This window comes from Zonotrichia leucophrys, chromosome 5 (genome assembly GCF_028769735.1).
Source record: "Zonotrichia leucophrys gambelii isolate GWCS_2022_RI chromosome 5, RI_Zleu_2.0, whole genome shotgun sequence".
In the NCBI taxonomy this organism is placed as follows: Eukaryota; Metazoa; Chordata; class Aves; order Passeriformes; family Passerellidae; genus Zonotrichia; species Zonotrichia leucophrys.
Genome location: NC_088175.1, coordinates 48,900,864 through 48,928,795, shown reverse-complemented (window position 1 = coordinate 48,928,795; position 27,932 = coordinate 48,900,864). Strand labels below are relative to the sequence as shown.

The 27,932-nt window shown below is 55.7% G+C and overlaps 6 protein-coding genes and 1 pseudogene across 10 annotated transcripts; 6 read left to right on the top strand and 1 right to left on the bottom strand.

Annotated features, from left to right (window-relative positions):
* The first annotated feature begins 141 nt into the window (after window positions 1–141).
* On the top strand, window positions 142–7,651 carry LOC135448995 (proto-oncogene Mas-like). Its single transcript, XM_064715418.1, has 2 exons — window positions 142–375; window positions 6,080–7,651. The coding sequence occupies exon 2, from the start codon at window positions 6,191–6,193 to the stop codon at window positions 7,166–7,168; it is 978 nt and encodes a 325-aa protein (XP_064571488.1). The 5' UTR covers window positions 142–375; window positions 6,080–6,190; the 3' UTR covers window positions 7,169–7,651.
* Window positions 604–1,957, top strand: LOC135449003 (mas-related G-protein coupled receptor member H-like; annotated as a pseudogene).
* A 1,622-nt stretch (window positions 7,652–9,273) lies between the features above and the next one.
* LOC135448996 (mas-related G-protein coupled receptor member H-like) lies at window positions 9,274–18,821 on the top strand. The gene is made up of 3 exons (XM_064715419.1): window positions 9,274–9,312; window positions 17,229–17,346; window positions 17,544–18,821. Exon 3 carries the CDS (start codon window positions 17,655–17,657, stop codon window positions 18,606–18,608), a length of 954 nt encoding a protein of 317 aa, XP_064571489.1. The 5' UTR covers window positions 9,274–9,312; window positions 17,229–17,346; window positions 17,544–17,654; the 3' UTR covers window positions 18,609–18,821.
* LOC135448994 (mas-related G-protein coupled receptor member A1-like) lies at window positions 9,970–12,959 on the top strand. Its single transcript, XM_064715417.1, has one exon. The coding sequence runs from the start codon at window positions 10,191–10,193 to the stop codon at window positions 11,166–11,168; it is 978 nt and encodes a 325-aa protein (XP_064571487.1). The 5' UTR covers window positions 9,970–10,190; the 3' UTR covers window positions 11,169–12,959.
* Window positions 13,287–27,553, top strand: RHOD (ras homolog family member D). Of its 5 annotated transcripts, XM_064715425.1 has the most exons (7): window positions 19,179–19,944; window positions 20,182–20,298; window positions 24,627–25,822; window positions 26,298–26,385; window positions 26,585–26,694; window positions 26,782–26,916; window positions 27,008–27,553. In XM_064715425.1, exons 3-7 carry the CDS (start codon window positions 25,694–25,696, stop codon window positions 27,170–27,172), a joined length of 627 nt encoding a protein of 208 aa, XP_064571495.1. In that variant the 5' UTR covers window positions 19,179–19,944; window positions 20,182–20,298; window positions 24,627–25,693; the 3' UTR covers window positions 27,173–27,553. The 5 variants fall into 5 exon arrangements, with proteins under 5 accessions (XP_064571494.1, XP_064571492.1, XP_064571495.1 ...); XM_064715426.1 differs by lacking the exons at window positions 19,179–19,944; window positions 20,182–20,298 and adding an exon at window positions 23,843–23,934; XM_064715427.1 differs by lacking the exons at window positions 19,179–19,944; window positions 20,182–20,298 and adding an exon at window positions 24,234–24,596 and having other exon boundaries at window positions 24,709–25,822.
* On the top strand, window positions 13,439–15,746 carry LOC135448999 (mas-related G-protein coupled receptor member B4-like). Its single transcript, XM_064715421.1, has one exon. The coding sequence runs from the start codon at window positions 13,710–13,712 to the stop codon at window positions 14,643–14,645; it is 936 nt and encodes a 311-aa protein (XP_064571491.1). The 5' UTR covers window positions 13,439–13,709; the 3' UTR covers window positions 14,646–15,746.
* Window positions 23,042–23,959, bottom strand: LOC135449001 (mas-related G-protein coupled receptor member H-like). Its single transcript, XM_064715428.1, has one exon. It carries the CDS (start codon window positions 23,957–23,959, stop codon window positions 23,042–23,044), a length of 918 nt encoding a protein of 305 aa, XP_064571498.1.
* Window positions 27,554–27,932: the final 379 nt, after the last annotated feature.

The window sequence follows — 27,932 nt, the reverse complement described above, 5'->3', positions numbered from 1 at the left end:
GAATTTGGAGAATTTGCCATTTGGAATAGAGGTTCTAATCAGGAGGAAACCAGGAGCCATGCAAAGAAATCTGCATGTTGGGCTACATCCTCTATGCAGAAAAACAGTGAAGACAAATAACTCCGAGGAAGTAGCCAAAGATGTAATTTCCTACTCCGCTCTGGCTCCACCAAGGCTAGGGAAACAACACCGGGAAAGCGCACAGAGAGGAGCCAGCAGGATGGGAATGGGGAGCTCCTGGTGAGCTGGGCACTTTCTCCTTCATGTCCCTGACCTGGCAGGAGCTGCTTTAGGATCCCAAAGGAGCAAGAGGGACCAGGAAGCGCTGCTGATCTGCACAGAGCCCTTTGCCTGCTGCTGCCCCACAGGGAACAGGTCAGTGGAATGTTTGCCTTCCTCCCTACCCCACCTTCCTCTCCTGCAGCAGCTGCTCTGTTCCTGCCACCCTCTCCCGGTGACTGCCGTGACCTCCTGAGGTTTTCCCTTCTCTGGCCTGTGCTTTGCTTCCACATCCGCTGCTGAAAAACTCAACCCTCCCTCTCCCACCCCACAAGTACTTCTGTCTTCATCCCCTGCACATCTCACTCTTCTCCACTGAATCCTTCCCACTGCAGGGAGCTGCTGAGGAGCCACATGGTCCATCCCTGGATTCTCCAAGCACTGACTGCCCATCCACTCTGACCACAGCCAGGGGCCACATCCCACTGCCTGCCCAGCGTCCATCCATGGAGGTGACCACCGTGTCCCCATCTCCTGCCTCACCCACTGAAGGGGATGATCTGTGTGAGACAGATGTCACCAGTGTGGCCATACACAGTGTGACACTGCTCATCTGCCTCTGTGGGATGGCTGGGAATGGGGCTGTGCTCTGGCTCCTTGGCTCCTGCTCTTCATCCAGGAACAGCACCATCCTTTAGATCCTCATGCTGTCTCTTCTGGACTTCTTGTTCCTCCTCATTATGTTGCCCTCCATTCTGCTCTTCCTGGTGGAGGAGGTGTCCTGTTCTATCATCATGCCCTTATCACACATAAGGTTTCATTTCTGGACGTCACTGTTGTCACAAAGCCTGTGGCTGTGCACACTGACATTCATCAGCATCAAGAGGTGCCATTCCCAGCACCTGTTGAAGGTCATGCTTTTCCAGCTCAGGGCCTTCTTCATCACTCTCGTCATTGTCTTTGTCGTGATGCTTTCTCTGTGCATTTTCCAGCAATCTGAGCCCTGCTGGGTGTCTCTCAGCTCCATACACACCTTCAACCTCCTCCTCTGTGCACCCTTCCTGCTCATTTCCCGCACAATCCTCTTCACTCATTTCAAGCCTGGCTCTCAGCAGCATCAACCCAAGAAGCTGAACATTGTTATCTGCCTCATTGTGCTCTTCACTCTGCCCCTCAGTCTCTGCAATTTCCTTCAGTACCTCACCTACACCACTGTGCCCTCCAATTTTTTTTTCCTGCTCGCCTCCATCCACAGCAGCATCAAACCCTTCATCTACATCCTTGTGGGGAGGTGTTGGATGCCCTGCTCTGTGGGGTCTCTCCGGCTCTCCCTCCAAAGGGTCTTTGAGGAGACAGAAGAAAACACTGCCCACAGTGATGATCCTGCCATGGCAACAGTGCTCTGAGTCTGTCCATTCCTCCTGCTACACTGCTGAAGGGCCCTGGGACAGTGGCTGAGAGATTCCTTGAGTCTCTTGATCAATAAATACCCACAGGATCACCCTCCCTGTGCTGCTGCATCCCCAGCCCCTTTCCAGGCTGCTCTAGGCTCTGATCCGTGCTTGGGAGGCCTCAGCCTTGAGGAGCAGCCCCTGGGCTCAGCTCCTGTGGCGCTGATCAGAAACACCCTCTGCTCCCAGCAACTGCTGCTGTCCAACCACCTCCTGGGCTTTTATCAACAGCCTTGGAAATTATTGTACTGCCCTGGATGCCACAGCATCCCTGCTCTGCCACTGTCCCAGGAAGCTGCCGGCCCCAAGTGTGGCCAGGCTGAGCCATTGCTGTGAGTGCCACCCATGCCTTGGGGCCCTGTGAGCAGTGGCCCCAAAGGAGAGCCTTGGAGCTCTGCTGGGCCCAGCAGCGCTGAGCAGAAGCTCCCTGGCACTGGGGCCTCTCCCAGCTGGGATCTCTCCCTGCTGCCCTGGACTGATCCCCGAACGCGACGGCTCCTGGGCCCATCCCCCCAGGGCTGCAGGCCCAGCCCTGAGCCCAGGGAGGAGATGCAAAGGGATCCGCAGGGAGCATTTCACTGCCTGCCAGGGCAATTGCTCACAGGCACCTTGCACTCACTCTGGCTGGCTGGCTGGCTGGCTGTGCACACATGTCTGCATCTGCTCTGGCAAATGGGGCAGAAATGCTGCTCTCTCAGCTGTGTTAGTACCTGAGACCTCTGACTGGGGCAGACCTGCAAGGAACTAACAGGCATAAATAAGTTTAAATGCTACTAAGTGGTATTCTTCTGCTGAATTGCTAAGTTTAACGTATTACTGAAGTACTGTTAAGTTGGAGTGCTGTAAATCTTTTAGGCCATTTTCCTTTTATCCTTACCTTGTGTCTTTTTCTCACATGCCCTTTCACTCACTCACAAACACACACACAGGGACAGCACTTTAGTGTACTGGTGGTTAATATTAAACATTTTACTGATTTTACTGGTTTTTACGGATTTCCTTGCTGGTGGTTTTTTATCTTCAGAAATTCTTCCTCTGCCCTGGCTTTGGCCTCTCCCTCAGCAGGCTCAGATGGAGCACCTCCAAGGGGAGGAGGGGTCCGTGCTCCTCAGCACAGCAACCCCCTTCCAGGAGCAGGGTGACATCTGTGTTTGTCACCGTTGTCTCCACGGGGCATCAACCCCCTCCCTGTGGCTTCTCTGAGGTCTCTGAGCTGGGGCTGTTCAGCCTGGAGAAGGGAAGGCTTCAGGGAGACCTTAGAGCCCCTTCCAGGGCCTAAAGAGGCTCCAAGAACAGCAGAGGCGCGTTGGACAAAGGCCTGAAGTGACAGGACAAGGGGGAATGGCTCCCCACTGCCAGAGAACAGGGTTAGGGGGAATATTGGGAAGAAATTCCTCCCTGGGACGGTGGAGAGGCCCTGGCACAGGTTCCCAGAGATGCTCTGGCCTCCCCATCCCTGGAGGTGTTCCAGGCCAGGCTGGATGGGGTTTGAAGCAGCCCAGTCTAGTGGAAGGTGTCCCTGCATGCAAAGGGTGAGATCAGGAAAAACAACCACAAGTATTCCCAAGGCTGAGGAGGAGGAGGATGAGCTCTGCTGAAGAGCTGCAAGGGGCACCCCAGCACCCCAACATCTGGTCTCCAATAACTTTTATTGCATCATCAGGGGTACTGTCAGTAAGAAATGTGAGCTCTGATGCTGATAGCCTGCTGCAAGCTGTCGTGCTTTGGAACTGGCCAAACGCCAGGCACCTGCGAAAGCCGTTCACTCACCTTCTCCTGCTCTCAGCTGGGCAGAGGAGAGGGAAACAAAAATTAACAAAGGGATCATGAGTTGAGATGAGGACTGGGAGAAAAAAACACTCCAGGAATAGAAAAACAGGTTCAAATTTAATGGTATTGAGTAAATTTCTTATAAACAGATTCAGAGAACGATAATGAGAAGTAATATAAAACTTTAAACCACCCTTTTTTTCCCCAGCCTCTTCCTCATCCCTGCAGGGACACAGGGTGAGGGGATTCTTCACCGGCATTGGAGTATTGCCAGTTAAACACTGTTTGCCTGGGGAAAACACAGGTTATCCATTAAACAAAGAGAGACTGCATATTCTGGTAGGAATTAAACAACACATCAATATCATGACGTAAGAAATTGGGAGCACTTTGGGGAGCATCTATTAAAAAAATTTGATATTATAGTGTATAAAAATGCCTGGAAATTGTTGTTTCTTTGGACATATCTGTGGCAAATAAATTTCCAATATGTGCACAATTTTGCCTGAAAATACTTATTAGTCTAACACACTTTTGCTGTTAGACTTAAACTTCTTGGTGTCAGAGGGGACACAGCCATGGCTTGTGCTCCCTGCAGCAACCATGATCCCCAGTGCCCAGAGCTGGGCTGGCACAGACACGATGGCCCAGGGGCTCAGCATTCCCCACCCCGAGTGCTCTGTGAGTGTCACAGCAGAGATCTCCCCTGGGATCTTTAATTTTTAATTTTGTGAGCCAGGTGCAAAGGTCTCTCTGCCTTCAGAAATTCTTCCTCTCCACTGCCTTCAGCTGCTCCCCTTCAGCAGGCTGAAGGTGGTGCAGCAGCAAGGAGAGGAGGAGGCCATGATGCTCAGCACAGCCACCCCCCTCCCAGGAGCAGGGTGACACCTGTGTTTGTCACCATGGGCTCCATGGGGCATCACCCCCGTCCCTGGGGCTTCCCTGAGGCCACCAGCCCCACCACACCCCACAGCTTCTCTCCAGCCCCACCACACCCCACACCTTCCCACCACATCTTCCCAGCAGCTCCATCATGTCCCACTCCTCCCACACCACCCTCCCATCCCACTCCCCATGCAGCCCACCCACCTCCCGTCCTTCCCATCCCTCCCAGCCCGGGGCCTGAGGCTCCACTCCCTCCCCATGGGCTGCTCACCCCAGCCTGCCCCGGAAGGCTTTGGGGCCGTCTTTCTGTTGGAGATGCCCCTCCCAGCTCCATCCCTGCTCTCCAGCCCCCCAACCTCCTTTGGACACAAACAAGAGGCACTACAGGGATGGCTCCACTGCTGTTCATTGGGCTGCAGAAGCATGGAATTGCCAGGAGGAGCAGAAACACTGCTGGGGCTCCTGAGTGGGGCAGGAGAGGAGCGGGGCTGTCTGGAGGGGAAGGCAGCCTGGGGGGAATTTCTAGAGGATGTCAGATGGGGCATGATGCCTTAGGATTTTAGCCTTTCTGTTTTTCATATCCTGTACTGCATTAGTGCATAACTCTAAACTCAATGGAAAGTGTTAGTTAACTCTCTGCACATTTTGGTCAGACAAAACAATCCCTCTAGGCCTGCAATTCAAGAACGCTCTACTGCCTCAGGCTCAGAAAAGTACAGACAAAAGTGAATCGGGGGAGGGCAAACTGGGGCTAAATGACTTCATTACCTGAAGCTGTAATTGGAGGATTAACCCCTGATTTGTAAATGGACCAAACTTATATCTGTTTGAAAAACTCATGACCATTGTCCATTTTGGGCGCAGCCCCTCTCAGAGGCTTTGAGAGCCCAAGGTGAACCTTTTGAAGGCCTTTCATCAATGCCTCCTTTTGTTCTCTTCACCTGCTGTGGCCTCTGTTCCAGGGAGCCAGCCCAAGGCATCAGGCAGACAGGGGCTGGAGGGGGCAGGAGGGCTCTGGGTGCCACCAACCCCAAATCTACCATGGACAGCAGCAGAGCCCAACAGGCCACACCTGCAGCCAGGGAGAGACCAGGGACTGGGAACCCATCGGGATGGGATGGGATGGGATGTGATACCAGAATCAGAGAGAATAAAGTTCCTAACACCAACCAGTGGTGCTAGCAAAGGAAACATTAGGAAGCAGGACATGCAGTAGGATCTCTCCTTATGTCTTTGTGTGTTGTGAGACTTTACAACAGTGTTTTTATCCATTATACCCATACATAGAGAATAAAATTTTTTCTTGTCTAGTACATAAACACTATTTTCCTAGAACTCATTTCCAGGCATCCACTTCCTGCTGAACAGCCTTTCGTGTCCTGGCCTTCATTCAGAGGGGTCTGTGGTGGTTGCATTCACTGAATGCTGAGATGTTAATGGTGACCTTGCCTCAAACTTTTCCTTTGGCCATGTGCTCTTGCTTCTTCTAACAAAACTTACCCCAAAACCGCAGTGGACCTCCTTATCTGTTTCTGCACTGGCTCCAGCAGCATTTATCATCCTAGGTCCACATCTTCAAATTCATTTATCTCTCTGACCAGTTCGTCTTGGAGCAATTCAGGGGAGAAGAAAATGTTAATTCTCTCTAATTTATCAATCCCCTGCACACCCGCCCAACCCTCCTACCCCTCAGTTTCCACCACCCTCCTCCCCTGCACATCTCACTCCTCCCCACTGAATCCTCCCCACTGCAGGGAGCTGCTGAGGAGCCACATGGTCCAGCCCTGGAGTCTTCAAGCACTGACTGCCCATCCACTCTGACCACAGCCAGGAGCCACACCCCACTGCCTGCCCAGCGTCCATCCATGGAGGTGAGCACCGTGTCCTGTGTTTTCATCTCACCAACTGACGCACCTGGTCAGTGTGAGATCAATGTCTCCAGCATGGCCATGCACATTGTGATGCTGCACGTTGGCCTCTGTGGGCTGGCTGGGAACGGGGTGTTCCTCTGGCTCCTGCACATTAATGCCATCACTGACTTCATATTCTATCAGGCCATCACTGACTTCCTCTTCCTCATCTTCATGCTGCCCTCCACCCTGGTATTCCTTGTGGAGGAGGTTTCCTGCTCGGCTATAATGCCCTCAATGTATATGAGCCTGCTTTTCCAGCTGTCACTGTTCACCTACAATATAGGGCTGTACCGGCTGACATTCATCAGCATTGAGAGGTGCAGGTCCATCCTCTGCCTGTTTTTTTGTGGTTTTCAACTTCCTGAGCACCTGCTGAGGGTGGTGATGAGTGTCTTGTACTGGGCCCTCCTCTTTGTTGTCATCGCTGTCAATCCCACGGTGACTTCCCTGTGCCAGTCACACGAGCAGGAGCAATGTCGGGTGATTCTCACTTCCATGTACGCCCTCAGCCTCTTCCTATTTGCAGCACCCATGGTCATTTCCAGCACAATCCTCTTCATTCATCTCAAGCCTGGCTTACAGCAGCAGCCACTCAAGACACTTGACATTGTTATCTTCCTTGTTGCACTCTTCAATCTGCCCCTCAGTCTCTGGAATTTACTGCAGCAGCTTGGTTACACCGTTGTGCCCTCCCAGATGGTTTTCTTGCTCACCAGCATCAACAGCAGCATCAAACCCTTCATCTGCTTCATGGTGGGGAGCTGGAAGAGAGACTGCTCCATGGGGAGCTGCTGGAGGCACTGCTCCATGGAGAGCTGCAGGAAGCACTCCTCCATCCAGTCCCTAAGGAAGGCGATCCACAGGGTGTTTGGGGAGCCAGAAGAAAACACTGCCTGTGGAGATGAACCTTCTGTGGACACAGGGGTCTGAGTCCGTTGATCTCTTCCACTACACTGCTGAAGGACCCTGGGACAGTGGCTGAGAGATTCCTTGAGTCTCTTGATCAATAAATACACACAGGATCACCCTCCCTGTGCTGCTGCATCCCCAGCCCCTTTCCAGGCTGCTCTGGGCTCTGATCCGTGCTTGGGAGGCCTCAGCCTTGAGGAGCAGCCCCTGGGCTCAGCTCCTGTGGCGCTGATCAGAAACACCCTCTGCTCCCAGCAACTGCTGCTGTCCAACCACCTCTCTCTGCTGTGTTAGTGCCTGAGACATCTGAATGGGGCGGGCCTGCAAGGAACTATCAGACATAAATAAGGTTAAATGCTGCTAAGTGATATTCCTCTGCTGAATTGCTAAGTTTAATGTATTACTGAAGTACTGTTAAGTTGGAGTGCTGTAAAACTTTTAAGCCTTTTTCCTTTTAATCCTTGTCCACCCTGTCCTTTTGTCATACGCCCTTGAACACACACAAACACACAAATACGGGTAGCACATTGGTTTGCTTAATATTAAACCTGGTTTTTACTGATTTCCTTGCTGGTGGTTTTGTGCCTTCAGAAATTCTTCCTCTGCCCTGGCTTTGGCCTCTCCCTCAGCAGGCTCAGATGGTGCAGCTCCAAGGGGAGGAGGAGTCCATGCTGCTCAGCACAGCCACCCCCTTCCAGGAGCAGGGTGACATCTGTGTTTGTCACCGTTGTCTCCATGGCACATCAACCCCCTCACTGTGGCTTCTCTGAGGTCTCTGAGCTGGGGGTGTTCTGGGGGTCTCTGAGCCTGGAGAAGAGAAGGCACCAGGGAGCCTTCACCTTGGTGCTACCTCACAGGTCCTCACCTCCCTCTCTTCTCTCACTAAAAGAAAAACTGCTGCCCTCTAGGTACAGTTGCCGATCTTTCCAAGATTCCGCAGTGCCAAAAGGTTGGTCGTGTCCAGGATCCACATTGGGAAATCGCTCGCCATGTTTTCACCGGCACCCACATGATCCTGCCACCACCACGCAGGCAGCAGCCGCCGCCACGGGTGCTGGTGCAATTCAGCACATCTCTTTATGTGGCGTGCTGAGAAGGAGTAGCTGCCACTGCTGCCCCTGCCCTTCTGCCACAGCACGGCTGGCTAGGGGCAGCCAGGCAGGCAAGGCTTGCCACAGGCCACACCAAGATGGCAGCAGCCGCAGCAGAGTGGCCCCAGCAGCGGTGCCTCGCCATCCCTGGTAAAAACTGTGTGTGTGCTGCTTTGATTTTCTTCTTGAAAATGTCTTCACAGAGGCATCACCAACCTCTCCAATTGGGCCAGCAGCATGTCCATCTTCAGAGCCATCAGAAACTGGCCCTGTCAGACATGGTGGAAGCTTCCAGCAGCTTCTAACAGGTGCCCCTTTCTGTGGCTCTCCCCTCCTACCAAAAAGGCAGGCTGTGCCAAATCAACACAAAGCAACTGTTTGTGGCCCTTCCCTTGGGCAGTGTGAGCCTGCATTTGAATAAAAAAATGGGAATTCTTGCCTCAGCTCTGTTTCCTTGGGCCCAGGGCAGGTTTTGGCAGTGATCCTGGTCCTCTTACCAGAAAGGGAGTTGATTCTGAGAAGCAGCCTGATGCTCCAGCAGCACTGGCAGTGCTGACACCATTATGGTGCCACCAGCACCACCCGCATCCCTCTGCTGCTGGAGGGACCATGGCCCTTCATGGAAGAGAAATGAGAAATGGCAGAAACCTGTCAGGAGAGGGAAGGCAGTCAGAGAATGGGACATGGTCCAGGGAAGGAGACTTTCGAATCAGGAAGACAAGATGACCAATTCTATTCTTTGAGTGGAGTTTTGACAAAACTCACTGCCTGTGTAGCAAAAAGAAAACCAACCCAACCCAACCAATGGAAGTGAAACTCTAATGCAGCCAAAGTTGCAGTTTCTTACTCCCCCGTGACCCCACCAAGTCTTTGGGATACAACTGTGAGATAGGGCACGAAAAGAGCCAGCAGGATGAGAATGCAGCGCTCTCGGTGACCTGGGCACTTTCTCCTTCATGTCCCTGACCTGCCAGGAGCCGCTTTAGGACATGGATCCCAAAGGAGCAAGAGGGACCAGGAAGCGCCGCTGATCTGCACAGACCCCTTTGCCTGCTGCTGCCCCACAGGGAACAGGTCAGTGGAATGTTTGCCTTCCTCCCTACCCCACCTTCCTCTCCTGCAGCAGCTGCTCTCTTCCTGCCACCCTCTCCCGGTGACTGCAGTGCCCTCCCCAGCTGCCCCCTCCTCTGTCCTGTGCATCCCGTCTGTTTCTTGCCAATGAAATCGGCTGAAATAAACTTTCTAAAACAATGGGAAGACTTTGGAAGCAGAAATTCCCTACCTGCATAGCACACACAGAAGGATCTCTTTTTGATCTGTATGTAACGAGACGTTACAGCAGGGGTTTTATCCATTATAACCACACATAGATATTTAAATGTCTTTTTCATCTAGTACATAAACACCATTTTCCTAGAACTCATTTCCATGCATCCATTTCTCACTTGGAGTCTTTTGATGCTTCTGGAGGTTCACTGAGAGAGGTCTCTGGTGTTCATATTCACTCTGATATTAAAGATGACCTTGCCTTGAACTTTTTCTTTGGCCATATGCTCTTGCATCTTGTTATGGAACTGGCCCCAAAAATACTGCAGGCCTCCTTATCTGTGTCTGCACTGGCTCCAGCCACATTTATCACCCTAGGTCCACACCCTTATTTCCTTTAATCTTTTTGGCCACTTAGGGACCACTAATCTTTGAGCAACTTCAGGGGAGTTGAAAATATTTATTCTCTTATTTATCAATCCCCTGCAAACCAGCCCAACCCTCCAACCCCACCATTTCCACCGCCCTCCTCCCCTGCACATCTCACTCCTCCCCACTGAATCCTTCCCACTGCAGGGAGCTGCTGAGGAGCCACATGGTCCATTCCTGGATTCTCCAAGCACTGGCTGCCCATCCACTCTGACCACAGCCAGGGCCACATCCCACTGCCTGCCCAGCGTCCATCCATGGAGGTGAGCACTTTGTCCCCTCTTTTCATCTCACCAACGGACACACCTGCTCAGTGTGAGATCAATGTCTCCAACACGGCCATAGACTTTGTGATGCTGCTCGTTGGCCTCTGTGGGCTGGCTGGGAATGGACTTATTCTCTGGCTCCTGCACGTTAATGCCATCACCCACTTCATCTCCAAACAGGCCATCATCGACTTCCTCTTCCTCATCTTCATGTTGCCCTCCACCCTGCTCTTCCTTGTGGAGGAGGTTTCCTGCTCTGCTATAATGCCCCTGATGTATTTGAGCTTGCTTTTCCAGCTGTCGCTGTTCACCTACATTATAGGGCTGTACCGGCTGATGTTCATCAGCATTCAGAGATGCAGATCCATCCTCTGCCTGGTATTCTGTGGTTGCCAACTGTCCGAACACTTGTTGTGGGTGTTGATGACTGCCCTGTTCTGGGTCCTCCTCTTCGTTTTCATCGCTGTCAATCCTACTGTGACTTCCCTGTGCCAGTCACACGAGCAGGAGCAATGCCAGATGGCTCTCACCTCCATGTACGCCCTCAACCTCTTCCTCTTTGCTGTACCCATGGTCATTTCCAGCACAATCCTCTTCACTCATCTCAAGCCTAGCTCCCAGCAGCAGTCACACAAGAGGCTTGACGTTGTTATCTTCCTCATTGCATTCTTCAGTCTGCCCTTCAGTCTCTGGTCTCTCCTGCAGCAGCTTGGTTACACCGTTGTGCCCTCCCAGGTGGTTTTCCTACTTGCCTGCATCAATAGCAGCATCAAACCCTTCATCTGCTTCTTGGTGGGGAGCTGGAAGAGAGACTGCTCCATGGGGAGCTACTGCAGACACTGCTCCCTGGAGACCTGCAGGAAGCACTCCTCCATCCAATCCCTAAGGGAGGCGATCCACAGGGTGTTTGAGGAGCCAAAAGAAAACACTGCCTCTGGAAATGATCCCTCTGTGGACACAGGGTTCTGAGCCTCTTGATCCCTTCCACTGCACTGCTGAAGTACCCCGGGACAGTGGCTGAGAGGTGCCTTGAATCTCCTGATCAGTAAATAGCCACAGGATCACCCTCCCTGTGCTGCTGCATCCCCAGCCCCTTTCCAGGCTGCTCTGGGCTCTGATCCGTGCTTGGGAGGCCTCAGCCTTGAGGAGCAGCCCCTGGGTTCAGCTCCTGTGGCGCTGATCAGAAACACCCTCTGCTCCCAGCAACTGCTGCTCTCCAACCACCTCCTGGGCTTTCATCAACAGCCTTGGAAATTATTGTACTGCCGTGGATGCCACAGCATCCCTACTCGGCCACTATCCCAGGAAGCTGCCGGCCCCAAGTGTGGCCAGGCTGAGCCATTGCTGTGAGTGCCACCCATGCCTTGGGGCCCTGTGAGCAGTGGCCCCAAAGGAGAGCCTTGGAGCTCTGCTGGGCCCAGCAGCGCTGAGCAGAAGCTCCCTGGTACTGGGGCCTCTCCCAGCTGGGATCTCTCCCGGCTGCTGCCCTGGGCAGATCCCCCAACGCCCACGGCTCCTGGGCCCATCCCCCCAGGGCTGCAGGCCCAGCCCTGGGCCCAGGGAGGAGATGCAAAGGGATCCGCAGGGAGCATTTCACTGCCTGCCAGGGCAATTGCTCACAGGCACCTTGCACTCACTCTGCCTGGCTGGCTGGCTGTGTGCACACACGTCTGCATCTGCTCTGGCAAATGTGGCAGAAATGCTGCTCTCTCAGCTGTGTTAGTACCTGAGACATCTGACTGGGGCAGGCCTGGAAGCAAGCTTAAGGCATGAGATGCCATTCCAGCTAAATGCTGTTCATGTCCTTTCTTTGCTAAATTGTTTATTTTCATGTACAAAAGCAGGAATGGCTGGGGGAAGCACAGACACTGCTCATGGTCCTGGGTGGAGCAGGGCAGGAGCAGGGCTCTCATAGGGGAAAAGATGGAGCCAGGGAGGGCCTGGAAGTTCTCAGAGGTGTCAGGAAGAGTTCAGGAAGGCTCTGGGTGCCGGCAATCCCAAATCTCCCCACTGGAGGAGTGCAGAGCTTGCCGGCAGCACTTGCAGTGGAGGAATGGCTTCGTCTTGGAAAGCTGTGGGATGTGATAGGATGGGGTGATGATGGAGATGGGATTGGAATAGGATAGGAAACCGCTCAGCTGTGCTTCCTTTGGCCCTAAGAATGTTTTTGCAATGATCATGGAGCTGTTCCCAGAATGGGAGTTGTTTCTGACAAGCAGACAGATACTTCAGCAGCACTGCCAGCAGCATTCCAGTGCCACCAGCGTCACCATCATCTCTCTGCTGCTGGAGGGACAATGACCTCTCAGGGAAGAGAAATGAGGAATGGTAGAAACCTTTCAGGTAAGGGAATGCAGTTGAAGAATGGGACACTCTCCTGGGAAGGACTGTTTCTAATTAGGGGAAAATGAGGACATATTTACAAATGTTATAAACAGGTGCTATGGTGATTCACTCTCAGAAATGTTGAATGAATATTACGTGTGTTATAATGTTCAAAGAAGCTCTGTTAAAATTTGGAGTTTTTCCAACGTGAGTACTGCGTTCATGTTGAGAGTTGTCATGCTGATCTCTGACCATTGTGGGGAGCCGAATCCCGAAGCGCTGCACAAGCTCGGGGAAGGCGGGACGGAGGAGGAGCTGTGCTGGAAAAGCGGAATGTGTCTGAATGCCAGGGTTGGATTACCATGGGGTTGGCTTACCAAGAGGGTACAAAGCCTGTTTCTGTTTTGGGCAGTGTACCTCTGAACCTTATTTTGTCCCGTGTTGTAGTTTAATAAACTTTCTAAAAATTTAAGAAGTGAGGCATCGTTTCTCACAGCAAAGAAAAAGACCACTTGATTTGTAGGAAAAACAAAAAAAATCAAGATCAATAACTCAGAGACTGTGGAGCAATGACAGAGGAAAATTTGTAAAACCATTTCCGACTGCCCAATGACTACACTGAGCCCTGGGAAACAACACCAGGACAGGTTACAGAGAGAGCCAGCAGGACGGGAATGGGCAGCTCCTGGTGAGCTGGGCACTTTCTCCTTCATGTCCCTGACCTGGCAGGAGCCGCTTTAGGACATGGATCCCAAAGGAGCAAGAGGGACCAGGAAGCGCCGCTGATCTGCACAGAGCCCTTTGCCTGCTGCTGCCCCACAGGGAACAGGTCAGTGGAATGTTTCCCTTTCTTCCTACCCCACCTTTCTCTCCTGCAGCAGCTGCTCTGTTACTGCCACCCTCTCCCGGTGACTGCAGTGCCCTCCCCAGCTCCTCCCTCTTCTGCCCTGCGCTTTGCTTCTGCATATCCTGGCAAACAGCCCAACCCTCCCATTTCCCTCTCCCAATCCACAATTCCCACTGCCCTCCTCCTCTGCACATCTCACTCCTCCCCACTGAATCCTTCCCACTGCAGGGAGCTGCTGAGGAGCCACATGGACCATCTCTGGATTCACCAAGCACTCACTGCCCCTCCACTCTGACCACAGCCAGGGCCACATCCCACTGCCTGACCAGCGTCCATCCATGCAGGTGACCAACGTGTCCCTATCTCCTGCCTCACCCACTGAAGGAGATGATCTGTGTAAGACAGATGTCACCAGCGTGGCCATACACAGTGTGACACTGCTCATCTGCCTCTGTGGGCTGGCTGGGAACGGGGCTGTGCTCTGGCTCCTTGGGTCCCACTGTTTGTCCAGGAACAGCACCATCCTTTACATCCTTGTCCTGACTTTTTTGGACTTCCTCCTCCTCCTCTTTGTGTTGCCCTCCACTCTGCTCTTCCTGCTGGAGAATGTGTCCTGCTCTATCATCATGCCCTTGCAGTACATGGGGTTGCTTTTCAGGGTGTCAGCGGTGTCACACAGCGTGTGGCTGTGCACACTGACATTCATCAGCATCAAGAGGTGCAGGTCCACCCACTGCCCACTCTGGCACTGCTGCCACCATCCCCAGCACCTGTTGAAGGAGATGCATGCCCTGCTCGGGGCCGTCTTCATCACTTTTATCATAGTCATTGCCATAATATTTTCTCCATGCATTGTCCTGCTATCTGAGCACTGCTGGGTTTTTTACATCTCCATGCATACCTTCAACCTCCTCCTCTGTGCTCCCTTCATGCTCATTTCCAGCAAAATTGTCTCCACTCATTTCAAGCCTGGCTCCCATCAGCAGCAACCCAAGAGACTCGACATTGTTATCTGCCTCATTGTGCTCTTCACTCTGCCCCTCAGTCTCTGCAATCTCCTGCAGGAACTCAGCTACACCATTGTGTCCTCCCAGGTTCTTTTCCTGCTCGCCTGCATCCACAGAAGCATCAACCCCATCATTTGCTTCTTGGTGGGGAGGTGTTGGAAGCCTTGCTCTGTGGGGTCTCTCTGGCTCTCCCTCAGGAGGGTCTTTGAGGAGCCAGAAGAAAACACTGCCTCTGGAAATGATCCGCTCATGGACACCGGGGTCTGAGCCTCTTGATCCCTTTCAATGCACTGCTGAAGTACCCTGGGACAGTGGCTGAGAGATGCCTTGAGTCTCCTGATCAATAAATACCCACAGGATCACCCTCCCTGTGCTGCTGCATCCCCAGCCCCTTTCCAGGCCTCTCTGGGCTGTGATCCCTGCTTGGGAGGCCTCAGCCTTGAGGAGCAGCCCCTGGGCTCAGCTCCTGTGGCGCTGATCAGAAACACCCTCTGCTCCCAGCAACTGCTGCTGTCCAACCACCTCCTGGGCTTTTATCAACAGCCTTGGAAATTATTGTACTGCCCTGGATGCCACAGCATCCCTGCTCTGCCACTGTCCCAGGAAGCTGCCGGCCCCAAGTGTGGCCAGGCTGAACCATTGCTGTGAGTGCCGCCCATGCCTTGGGGCCCTGTGAGCAGCGGCCCCAAAGGAGAGCCTTGGAGCTCTGCTGGGCCCAGCAGCGCTGAGCAGAAGCTCCCTGGCACTGGGGCCTCTCCCAGCTGGGATCTCTCCCGGCTGCTGCCCTGGGCTGATCCCCGAAGGCCCACGGCTCCTGGGCCCATCCCCCCAGGGCTGCAGGCCCAGCCCTGGGCCCAGGGAGGAGATGCAAAGGGATCCGCAGGGAGCATTTCACTGCCTGCCAGGGCAATTGCTCACAGGCACCTTGCACTCACTCTGCCTAGCTGGCTGGCTGTGTGCACACACGTCTGCCTCTGCTCTGGCAAATGGGGCAGAAATGCTGCTCTCTCAGCTGTGTTAGTACCTGAGACATCTCACTGGGGCAGGCCTGGAAGCAAGCTTAAGGCATGAGATGCCATTCCAGCTAAATGTTTTTCATGTCCTTTCTTTGCTAAATTGTTTATTTTCATGTACAAAAGCAGGAATGGCTGGGGGAAGCACAGACACTGCTCATGGTCCTGGGTGGAGCAGGGTAGGAGCGGGGCTGTCACAGGGAAAAAGACGGAGCCAGGGAGGGTCTGGAAGTTCTCAGAGGGGTCCAGAAGGGTAAGAGGGTTCTGTAAGTGTCTGGAGGAGGTCAGGAAGGGTCTGGATGCTGCTGATAGCAAATGTCCCAATTGGAGGGCAGCAGAGCCTCATGGGCAACGCTTCAAGGTGGGTAGCAGCACGGGATGGGATGGCATGGGATGGCATGGGATGGGATGGGATGGGATGGCATGGCATGGCATGGCATGGCATGGGATGGCATGGCATGGCATGGCATGGCATGGCATGGGGAGAGGAGTGGAGATCAGAATGGGAGTGGTACCAAAATCAGCCAGAATAAACTTTCAAACAGAATGGGAAGCATTAGGAAGCAGGAATTCTTTACCTCCAAAGGACAGATGGATCTCTCTATATTTCTGTTTGATGTAAGACTTTACAACAGGGGTTTTATCCATCATAACCACACAGAGTCATTAAAGTGTCTTTCTTATCTAATAAACATCACTTTCCTAGGACTCATTTCCATGCATCCACCTCCTTCTCCAAGTCCTCTCCTGATCCTGGAGGATCATTCAGAGGGGTCTCTGGTGGTCACATTCACTGAGTGCTGAGATATTAAAGGTGACCTTGCCTTGAACTTTTCCTTTGGCCATGTGCTCTTGCTTCTTGTTACAGAACTTGCCCCAAAACCACTGCAGGCCTCCAAATCTGTTTCTGCACTGGCTCCAGCCACATTTATCATCCTGTGTGATCCTGAGGAGCACACTGGAGCTGGGCTTTCCTCCTCCCTCCTGGGTCCAAGAACCCTATGGCCAGGAGGAGCAGGGATACTGATGCAGCACAGCAGGATCAGAGCTGTTGGGTGGAAAAGGGGGCCCTGAGGATAGTGTGGGGTGTTCGAGGTGGTTTTGGGGGGGTCAGGAGAGGCTCAGAGCGGGTTGGAGGGGGTCTGGATGCCGACAATCCCAGATCTGCCCAGTGGAAGAGAGCAGAGCCTGACAGGCCACGCTCAGAGTAGGGGAACAGCTCCATCTGGGAAAGCTGTGGGATGTGATAGGATGGGGTGAGAATGGAGAGTGGGGTGGGGATGGGGATGAGATGGGATAGGATAGGGAGCAGCTGAGCTGTGCTTCCTTGGGACCAGAGCATGTTTTGGCAATGATCCTGGAGCCCTTCCCGGAATGGGAGTTGCTTCTGAGAAGCACCCAACTGACTCATCAGCACTGCCAGCATTGCCAGAATTCCTGTGCCACCAGCACCCCCCTGCTGCTGGAGGGACAATGAGCCCAAAGGGAAGGGAAACAAGAAGTGGTAGAAGCCTGTCTGGAAAGTCATTTGGGGAGTGGGACACTCTGCAGGGAAGGAATGTTTCTAATCAGCATAAAATTATGAGCCAAAGTGTTTCATTTGAAGCTTTTGACAAAAGTCACTTCCTCTAAAGGAAAAAAAAAATCCACCCAGAATAAATATCTCTGAGGAAGTGGAGCTCTGACATAGCCAAAGATGCAATTTCTGACTGTTCGGTGACTGCACTGAGTCTTGGAGGGCAACAACAGGATTGGGCACAGACAGCAGGTGGTGGGACAGGAGTGAGGATCTCCTGGTGACCTGGGCACTTTCTCCTTCATGTCCCTGACCTGGCAGGAGCCACTTTAGGATCCCAAAGGAGCAAGAGGGACCAGGAGGTACCAAGAGGGACCAGGAAGAGCCGCTGATCTGCACAGACCCCTTTGCCTGCTGCTGCCCCACAGGGAACAAACAGGTCAGTGAAATGTTTCCCTTTCTTCCTACCCCACCTTCCTCTCCTGCAGCAGCTGCTCTGTTCCTGACACCCTCTCCCGGTGACCGCAGTGCCCTGCCAAAGCCCGACCCTCCCACCTCCCTCTCCCACCCCACCATTTCCACCACCCTCCTCCCCTGCACATCTCACTCCTCCCCACTGAATCCTTCCCACTGCAGGGAGCTGCTGAGGAGCCACATGGTCCATCCCTGGATTCTCCTAGCACCGACTGCCCATCCACTCTGACCACAGCCAGGGGCCACATCCCACTGCCTGCCCAGCGTCCATCCATGGAGGTGACCACCATGTCCCCATCTCCTGCCTCACCCACTGAAGAAGATAATACATGTGGAATTGATATCACTGATGCGGCCATAGTTGGCATCATACTGTTTATCTGCCTCTGTGGGCTGGCTGGGAACGGGGCTCTGCTCTGCCTCCTCAGGTTCTGCAGGAACCCCATCACAGTCTATATCTTCCATTTGGCTGTCGCCGACTTCATTTTCCTGCTCTTTGTGGCCACCTCCCTCCTGCTCCACCTGCTGGAGGAAGTTTCCTGCTACACTATTACGCTCCGGGAGTACCTGAAGTTGTTTTTCCAGCTCTCGCTGTTCTCTTACACCACGGGGCTGTACCTGCTGACAGCCATCAGCATCGAGAGGTGCACATCCGTCCTCTGCCCGCTCTGGTACCGCTGCCACCGTCCCCGGCACCTATCAGGGTTCATGACTGTCCTTCTCTGGGCCCTCCCCTTTGTTACAGTGGTTATCCTGTGCCTATCACTGAGGCCCCAGCACTGCCAGGTGACTCTCATCTCCATGAATGCCCTCAACCTCCTGCTCTTTGCTCCAGCCATGCTCATTTCCAGCACAATTCTCTCCATTAAGGTAAAGTGTGGCTCCCAGCAGCAGCAGCAGCAACCCAAGAGACTTGACATCGTTATCTTCCTCACTGTGCTCTTCGTCCTCCCCTTCACTCTCCCACTCAGCCTCTGGAGTTTTCTGCAGCAGTTCGGCTACACCATGGTGTCAGCCAAAGTGGTTTTCCTGCTCGCCTGCACCCGCAGCACCTTCAACCCCTTCATCTGCTTCTTGGTGGGGAGCTGCAGGTGGCCCTGCTCCATGGAAGGTTGCAGCAGGCCCTGCTCCATGGGGTCCCTAAGGAAGGCCCTCCTGAGAGTCTTTGGGGACGCAGAAGAAAACGGTGCCTGCAGCAATGATCCCATCATGGACATTGTGCTCTGAACCTGTTGATTCCTGCCACAGCACTGCTGAATAACCCCGCGACAGCAGCTGAGGGATTCCTTGAGTGACCTGATCAATAAATATCCACAGTATCACCCTCCCTCTGCTGGTGCATCCTCACCCTCTTTCTGGTCCACGCTAAGATCTCAGAAACGCTCCTGGCCAATGAATTCCGTTGTGCTGATGCTTAGTATTAAAGCCATTTTTACTAATTCCCTTGGTGGTGACTTTTTCAGCGATCTCAAACACCGTTTGGAGCAGGAGAAGGGAGCAACGGCATGTGGGAGGGATGCTCTGAGGGGAGCACACGGGAGCAGGGCTTTCCTCCTCCCTGCCGGGTCCTACAACTCCATGGCCAGGAGGGGCAGAGCCACTGCCGGGAGTCCCGGGGGGAGCGGGGCAGGAGCGGGGCTGTCGGGGTGGAAGGTGGCCCGGCGGGGGCTGGTCTGGGGTGTCCGAGGAGATGAGGAAGGCTCAGGAGAGGATCGCAGGGATCGGAGGCTGCCTGGCTGCTGGCGATCCCAAGTCTGGGCACTGGAGGGCAGCAGAGCCCGACGGGCCGCGCTCGGAGCAGGGAGCGGCCGCCGGCCCGGAAAGCTGCGGGATGGGAGAGGATGGGGATGGAGAGCGGGATGGGGAGCAGGGATGAGGATGGGATGGGAACAGGGCGAGGAAGCTCAGCTGAGCGTCCTTTGGACCTTTGGGGAGGTTTCGGCAATGATCCCGGAGCTCTTCCCAGAATGCGAAATGCTTCTGAGAAGCACCCAGCCGCTTCCATCATCAGCGCTGCCGGCGCTGCCGACATTCCAGTGCCAACAGCACCACCAGCATCCCTCTGCTCCTTCACTGTGACCCCACAGTGAAGGGAAATGAGGAATGGTAGAAGCCTGTCGGGAGAGAGGAGGCACTTGGAGAAAGGGACATGCTGCAGGGAAGGAATGTTTCTAATCAAAAGGAAATGATGAGCCAATTGCAAAATTCTCTTTGAGGAGTGTCTGACAAAAGCCACTTCCTTACTGGACAAAAAAAAAGAAAAAAAAAAGATAAATGACTCAGTAGAAGTGGATCTCTGACGAAGCCAAAGATGCAATTTCCGACTCCCCCGTGATTCCACCAAGCTTTGGAAGCAACACCGGGACAGAGCACAGAGAGGAGCTGGCTGGGCATTTGGAGAGTGGGCAGTGAGGACCTCCTGGTGAGCTGGGCACTTTCTTCTTCATGTCCCTGACCTGGCAGGAGCCGCTTTAGGACATGGATCCCTAAGGAGCAAGAGGGACCAGGAAGCGCCGCTGATCTGCACAGACCCCTTTGCCTGCTGCTGCCCCACAGGGAACAGGTCAGTGGAATGTTTGCCTTCCTCCCTACCCCACCTTCCTCTCCTGCAGCAGCTGCTCTGTTCCTGCCACCCTCTCCCGGTGACCACAGTGCCCTCCCCAGCTCCTCTCTCTCCTCTGCCCTGTGCTTCCCTACTGCATGTCCTGGCAAACAGCCCAACCCTCTCCTACCCCACCATTCCCACTGCCCTCCTCCCCTGCACATCTCACTTTTCTCAACTGAATCCTTCCCACTGCAGGGAGCTGCTAAGGAGTGTTGTGGTCCATCCCTGGATTCTCCAAGCACTCGCTGCCCATCCACTCTGACCACAGCCAGGGGCCACATCCCACTGCCTGCCCAGCGTCCATCCATGGAGGTGACCACCGTGTCCCCATCTCCTGCCTCACCCACTGAAGATGATCTCTGTGATATTGATGTCACCGATGCGGCCATAGACAGTGTGACCCTGCTCATCTGCCTCTGTGGGCTGGCTGGGAACGGGGCTGTGCTCTGGCTCCTCCAAAGGACCCCCACCACCAGTTACATCATCAACCTGGCCTTCGCCAACTTCTCCTTCCTCCACTTTGTGGTCCTCTCCACCCTGCTCTATCTGCTGGAGGAATTGTCCTGCTACACAATCGTGCCCCTGGTGTTCATGAGGGCACTTTTCCCACTCCTGTTCTTCTCCTACAACCTGGGGCTGTACCTGCTGACAGCCATCAGCATTGACAGGTGCACGTCTATCCTGTGTCCACTCTGGTACCGCTGCCGCCGTCCCCAGCGCCTCTCATGGGTGGTGTGTGCCCTCCTCTGGGCCCTCTGCATCACTGTCATTGTCACTATGACTGCCCTGTGCCGGTCACGAGAGCATGACCACTGCCAGGTGTCTCTCATCACTATGTACGCCCTCAACCTCTTCCTCTTTGCCCCAGCCATGCTCATTTCCAGCACAATCCTCCTCATTAAGTTCAAGTGTGGGTCCCAGCAGCAGCAACCCAAGAGACTCGACATTGTTATTTTCCTCGTTGTGCTCTCCTTCCTCCTCTTTGCTCTCCCCCTCAGCCTCTCCAATTTCCTGCAGCAGCTCGGCTACACCGTTGTGTCCTCCCAGGTTCTTTTCCTGCTAGCCTGCATCCATAGCAGCACCAACCCCATCATCTACCTCTTGGTGGGGAGGTTCAGGAGGCCCTACTCCGTGGGATCCCTACGGCTCTCCCTCCAGAGGGTCTTTGAGGAACCAGAAGAAAACACTGCCCACAGCCATGATCCTGCCATGGACACAGCCTTTCCAACCTGTTGATTCTTTCCACTGCTCTGCTGAAGGACCTTGGCAGAGTGGCCGAGGGTTTCTTTGAGTCACCTGATTAATAAATATCCATGGGATCACCCTCCCTGTGGTGCTGTAATCCTGCAGGAGAAAGGAGCAGGGGCAATGACAGTGGCCATGTGGGAGGGATGCTCTGCAGGATTCTCATTGGAGCATGGCTGTGCTCCTCCCTCACAGGTCCTGGAGCACTGTTCCCCAAATGGATCCTTCCCAACACAGCTGTGATCCCAAAATTCCCCTGGCACCTGGTTCCTGCATCCCACTGAGTCTGCTATCAAGGAACAGCACTGTGAACCCTGAGCTGCCTTTGCCCCCTCTACCAGCGCTTCCCGGCTTCCTCTGGCTGCTACTGCCAGCCGGGAATGTGGCTGGAGGGAGGGGACACGGCCATGGCTTGTGCTCCGTGCAGCAACCATGATCCCCAGTGCCAGAGCTGGGCTGGCACGGACACGATGGCCCAGGGGCTCAGCATTCCCCACCCCGAGTGCTCTGTGAGTATCACAGCAGAGATCTCCCCTGAGATTTTTAATTTTCAGTTTTGTGAGCCAGGAGCAAAGGTGTCTCTGCCTTCAGAAATTCTTCCTCTCCACTGCCTTCAGCTGTGGAGCAGCTCAAGGCAGGAGGTGCAGCAGCAAGGAGAGGAGGAGGCCGTGATCCTCAGCACAGCCACCCCCTTCCAGGAGCAGGGTGACACCTGTGTTTGTCACCATGGGCTCCAAGGGGCATCACCCCCCTCCCTGGGGCTTCCCTGAGGGCACCAGCCCCACCACACCCCACACCTTCTCTCCAGCCCCACCACATCCCACACCTTCTCTCCAGCCCCACCACATCCCACACCTTCCCACCACATCTTCCCAGCAGCTCCATCATGTCCCACCCCTCCCACACCACCCTCCCATCCCACTCCCCATGCAGCCCACCCACCTCCCGTCCTTCCCATCCCTCCCAGCCCCGTGCCTCAGGCTCCAGCCCCTCCCCACGGGCTGCTCAGCCCAAGCTTCTTCACACTGTTTTTGGGGAGTGTTTCTCTGGGACATTCCCCTCCAGAGCTTCACCCGCCGTGTCCCGCCCCCCAGCCTCCCAGGAGAGGGACCAGAGGCGACAGCGGGATGGATCCATCTGCGTTTATTGGGCCAGAGGAGCGTGGAATGGCCAGGAGTGGACACACAGCCGGGGATCCCGGGAGGAGCGGGGCTGTCAGGGGGGAAGGCGGCCCTAGGAGGGGATCTGGGATCTCAGAGGGGATCGGGAAGGGTCCGGATGCCGGCAATCCCAAATATTACCACAGGAGGGCAGCAGAGCCCGACGGATCGGGCTCGGAGAGGACGCCAGCTGGGAAACCCGCGGGATAGCGCGGCACGGCAAGGGATAGGTACAGGGAAGGGGAGCCGAGATGAGCATGGTTTGGGGATAGGACTGGGGTGGGAATGCAGATAGGATGGGGATGCAATGATAGTGACAGGAATAGGGACAGGGAGAAGGACATGGACAGGGATAGGGAGAGGGACAGGGACAGGGATAGGGATAGGGACAGGAACAGGGGTAGGGATAGGGACAGGCACAGCGATAGGGATAGAGACAGGGACAGGCATAGTGATAGGGATAGGGATAAGGGTAGGAATAGACACAACAACGTGGATCAGTGGGATGGGAAAATGGACGGAAAAGCTGTGGGATGCATCCTGACTCACAGCTGCAGGAAGGTGACCTGCAGGCCAGGCTGGGAGCGAGGGTGGGCAGCTGAGCATGAAGCCAGCGTGGGCAGCATGGCTGGTGGCACCACAGTGGCCTCTCAGCTGGACACTGTGGTGGTCCCTGTCTCCTCAAAGACCCTCCGGAAGGCGACTTGGAGGGACACCACGGAGCAGCGCCTCCAGCAGCTCCCCACCAAGAAGTAGATGAAGGGGTTGATGCTGCTGTTGATGCAGGCGAGCAGGAAAACCACCTGGGAGGACACGACGCTGGGGCTGAGCTGCTGCAGGAAATTGGAGAGGCTGAGGGGCACTCCAAAGATGAGGAAGAAGAGCACAGTGAGGAAGATAACGACGTAGAGCCTCTTAGGCTGGCGTCTCTTGGAGCCACACTGGACCTTGATGAAGAGGATCACGTTGGAGATGACCATGGGTGGAGCAAAGATGAGGAAGCTGAGGGCGTACATGGAGATGAGAGCCACCCGGCAGTGCTCGTGCTCGTGTGACAGGCACAGGGAGGTCACCACGACCATGACAGTGATGGAGAGGGCCCAGAGCAGGGCACACACCACCCACGAGAGGCGCCGGGGACGGCGGCAGCGGTACCAGAGGGGGAAGAGAATTGAGCCACACCTCTCGATGCTGATGGCCGTCAGCAGGTACAGCCCCATGTTGTAGGAGAGCAGCGACAGCAGGAGAAGGGACCTCAGGTACTTCAGGGACACGACAGTGGAGCAGGACACGTCGTCCAGCAGGTAGAGCAGGGAGGAGGGGACCATGAAGAGGAGGAAGGTGAAGTCGGCGACGGCCAGGTTGAGGATGTAGACAGTGATGGGGTTCCTGCGGATGTGGAATCCCAGGAGCCAGAGCACAGCCCCGTTCCCAGCCAGCCCACAGAGGCAGATGAGCAGAGTGACACCGTTTACGGCCACATCAGTGACATTGATCCCACAGGAATCATCTCCTTCAGTGTCCATAAGGGAAGATGAGAGAGGTGGGGACGTCTGGTTCAGCTCCATAGTGGGAGGGGGGTTGTGTCCCCAGCTGTGGGCACAGCAGAGGGGGGTTAGTGGGACCCCAGGGGATGTGACAGGGAGGGGATCCCAGTGAGGTGGCACAACAGGGCTGGGGACAGGGGGGGCGTGGGATGGCTGGGGGTGAGGTGAGGGCAGGGGGACGGTTGGATCAATCCAGCCATCCCAACCATGGGAGCAGTGAGAGGGGCTTTGGGGACATCCAGGGAGAAACAAGCAGTGCCCAGGGCTGGACTCTGGTCCCAGTCCCCTACCTTTCCTTGGGGCCAACCTGTTGGTGTGTCCGAGCAGGGCACGCTCCCTCCCTCCGGTGCTCCTCACCACAGGCTTCTCCAGTGAGGAAAACTGCGGTCTCCACGTCCTCAGAAGCTCCAAGCAGCCTATTTGTCCCCAAATAAAGCTGCTTTTTGGGGCGTTTCTGCACAATCACAGGTCAGGCACTGAGAGCACTGGGCAGTTGCACACACGCTGCCTCTTCTCCCGTCAAAATTCTCTTGGTCTTGCGGGAAAGGAAATGTTTTGTCCGAGCAAATACCCCAGAGGACGAACCCTGCAGCAGTTACATCTCGCTGTGAAAGAATCTTGATGCTTTTAGGATTCAACCTGATATCTCATTAGACTGGTAATTGCCACCTTCCTAATTGTTTGATAGTGCTCCAGCCTCCTCTCCCCATCCTGCCCCGATGCTGGCATCCTTCTGAGATTGTTCATTACTGCGTGCATTTGCCTCCCAGCGTGAGAATCCCTCTCCACCGACTTCATCCTGCTCCAGGTCTGGGTGAGAATTTGGAATTTGTTGTCTGAGCCATCACTCTGGATTCACTCCTATTGGTTTGGAGGCCTTCCTGGACCGGCTGGTACTCACTGAGAGAACCTGGAGAGGCTGGTGGCAAAGCGGGGGGGGTGACAGGGGACAGCACACCCCACATCCCTCCCTGCAGCCCTATACAAGAAGCACCCATTCATCCCCACCAAAAACTTTTGGGGTGGCAGAAGAGGGGAGGGGAGAGGGTCTTGGGCACATCCAAACATGGGGGGCATGGGTGACATTGCTGCTGGGATGGCATGTCCCTGAGCAAAGCGGGGTGTCACAGCCTGTCCCATCCAGGTTGCAATCACTAGGAAAGACAGGAGCTGGGTGCTTCCCCCTCACCCCGGTGCCGGGCACAGAGAGTCCGGCAGGGCACAGCACGGGTGTGACAGCCGGGCTGGCGGTGACAGCGGGGCGAGGGCAGTGAGTCACCGCCACCCCCGTGCCTGCTCCACCCCTGGACTTTGCCTCCCGCGGATGCTCGGGGCAATAAACCCCAGGCTCTGAGGCGGGAATGGGGCCTCGGGGTGGGCACCGGGGTCCCATCCCTGGGGGATCTGCACGAGCGGAATCGGGATGGGGAGTGGGATCAGGAGTGGGATGAGAGAATGGAGTGTGCCTGAGGCGGTGGGCAGGAGTGCGAGGGAGCGGCACCCAGGCAGGCAGGACACGCAGGTGGCAGCGTGACGCTTGTGCACGGCGCCGGGAGAAGGTCACCTGTGCGCCAGGACACCCGTACGTGTGTCCCGGCCGCTGTCACCGCCGCGGCCACAGCCCTGGGCGGGCGGGCGGGCCCCGCGGGCGGGTGACAGCCGCACCCTGGAGCGGGCGGGCGCTTCCCGCCTGCCCGTCCCCATCCCTGTCCCCGCCGAGGCCACTCGGGCTCCGTGGCCCCAGCGGACACCCCCATGCAGCGGGAGCGCGGGGAGCAGAGCCCAGGAGCCCCCGAAACCGAGATCAAGGCTGTCATCGTCGGGGATGGCGGCTGCGGGAAGACGTCGCTGCTGGTGGCCTTCGCCAAAGGGGACTTCCCCAAGGTACGGGATGCCTGTCCCCTGGGGGGTGGGGGACTGTCCCCGGGCCTGCGGGAGCGGTGGCGGGCAAAGGGCGGTGGGACAAACACGGTGGCAGCAGCGGGGCCCTCTGAGACGGGACATGGGGACGGGGGCTGGCCCAGCCTGGGGCTGATGGGGGTCTGTGACACCTCTGCCTCTCTTGGGGAATCCCAGGGAAAAACAGGGTTTGTCCCTCGGTGAGGGCACATAAGGGACTCAGGGAGTGCCGGGAAGTGGGGCAGCCACAGAGACCCCAGAATCCCTGTCCTGAATCCCCAGGTCCCCCTGGGGCATCCATGTGCCCAGGGATGGGAGACAAGGGTGGTTCCCATCCCACTGCCCCAGGGAGGAAGCACCATTTCCCACTGCCTGCTTCCCTGCCTGTGCTCTGTCCTGTCCCCACTGGGGTCCCCTCTGTCACAGCCGCCTGTGTGACCTGTGTCCTGTCCCCTGCCAGGTCTATGTCCCCACCGTGTTCGAGAAGTACACAGCGTCCCTCCAGGTTGCCGGCAAGCCCGTGAAGATCCACCTGTGGGACACAGCAGGTGGGACAGCAGGGGACAGCCCCGGGCTGGTGTGCCCCCCACTCTCCCACCCGGGCGTTTTGGGGTGTCCCACATGTGTGGTCATGTTTTGTCACCTCCAGCAAGTCCCCATGACTGTGGCAGAGGCGGGGTTGACCCACAGCCATCCCCACAGATGTCACTTTCACGGTGTGTCATGGTTTCCTTCTCCACCCGGCAGGACAGGAAGACTACGACAGGCTTCGCCCTCTGTCCTACTCAGATGCCAACGTTGTCCTCATGTGCTTTGATGTCACCGACTCCAACAGCTTTGACAACATCCTAACAAAGGTAACGCAGCCCCGGGGGTGCCGCCTGTCCCCTGTCCCCATCCCTGGGTGGGACGTGCCCATCCCGGGGTGACGTGTCCCTTCACAGTGGTACCCGGAGGTGAACCACTTCTGCAAGGGGGTCCCGGTGCTGCTGGTGGGCTGCAAGACGGACCTGCGGCAGGACCAGGAGGCGCTGCAGAAGCTGAAGGACGGGCGGATAGAGCCCGTCTCCCGCCAGCAGGTGGGTGTCACCTCCCGGTGACAGGTGACACGGCACAGGACAGGACAGCGGGGTCCTGGGGAGGTGTGACTCTGTGTGTGTGTCCCCGCAGGGAGAGGCCATGGCCCGGCAGGTCCGTGCCGTGTCCTACATGGAGTGCTCGGCCAGGTACCAGGATAACGTCGGGAACATCTTCGTGACAGCCTGCAATGCCGCCATCAGTGCCGCCCGCCGGAGGCAGCGCAAGGGACCCAGGAGGGGCTGCGCCATCCTCTGAGCCCCCCGGCTCGGCACAGCCCCCTCGGACAGCCACTGCTGTCCCCAAGCTCCGACACTCTGCCTCCGCCACCGGAGCGCCGCTGCTACCCGCCCGGCCCGGGGCTGGCACCGCCGGTCACCGCGGGGTGACAGCAGGAAAGCATTCGTGGCATGAACTGTCACCCGCCTGCATCCCAGAGTCCCTTTCCCGCTGGGGATGCCGCCGGGGATGTCCCTGTCCCGCCAGGAATCCATCCCAGCGTCCAGTGCCAGCACCGCCTGCCAGCCGGGCTCTGGGGACGCAGAACTGATTTGGGGCTCCCCTTCCCGCTGGCAGGCCAGCGCCGGAGGGGGATACGGGGTCACTGCAGGGCCATCTTCTGCCATTAAAGTGACTCAAAACTCATCGGTCTGAGCGATCCCTGGGGCAGGGGCAGTCCCTACACGGCCTGGGGGCATCGGGGACCCCGGGTGGGTGTTGGGGACACGGTGTGGGTGTCGGGGACATGGTGTGGGTGTTGGGGACATGGTGTGGGTGTCAGGGACATGGTGTAGGTGGGTGTTGGGTTCCTGTCATGGGCTCAGGGTGGATGAGAGAGCACCGGATGGGGTCACCGGCTGATGTTGGGTTGAGGTGCGTGTGAACATGTGTCCAGGTGTGTCCAGGTGTGTGCTGCACATACAGGTCTATAACCACATGTATAGTTATATATATATGTTTTTATATACATACTTCTACATAATGTATATCTAACTATAGAGTTAATGTATAGCCATCC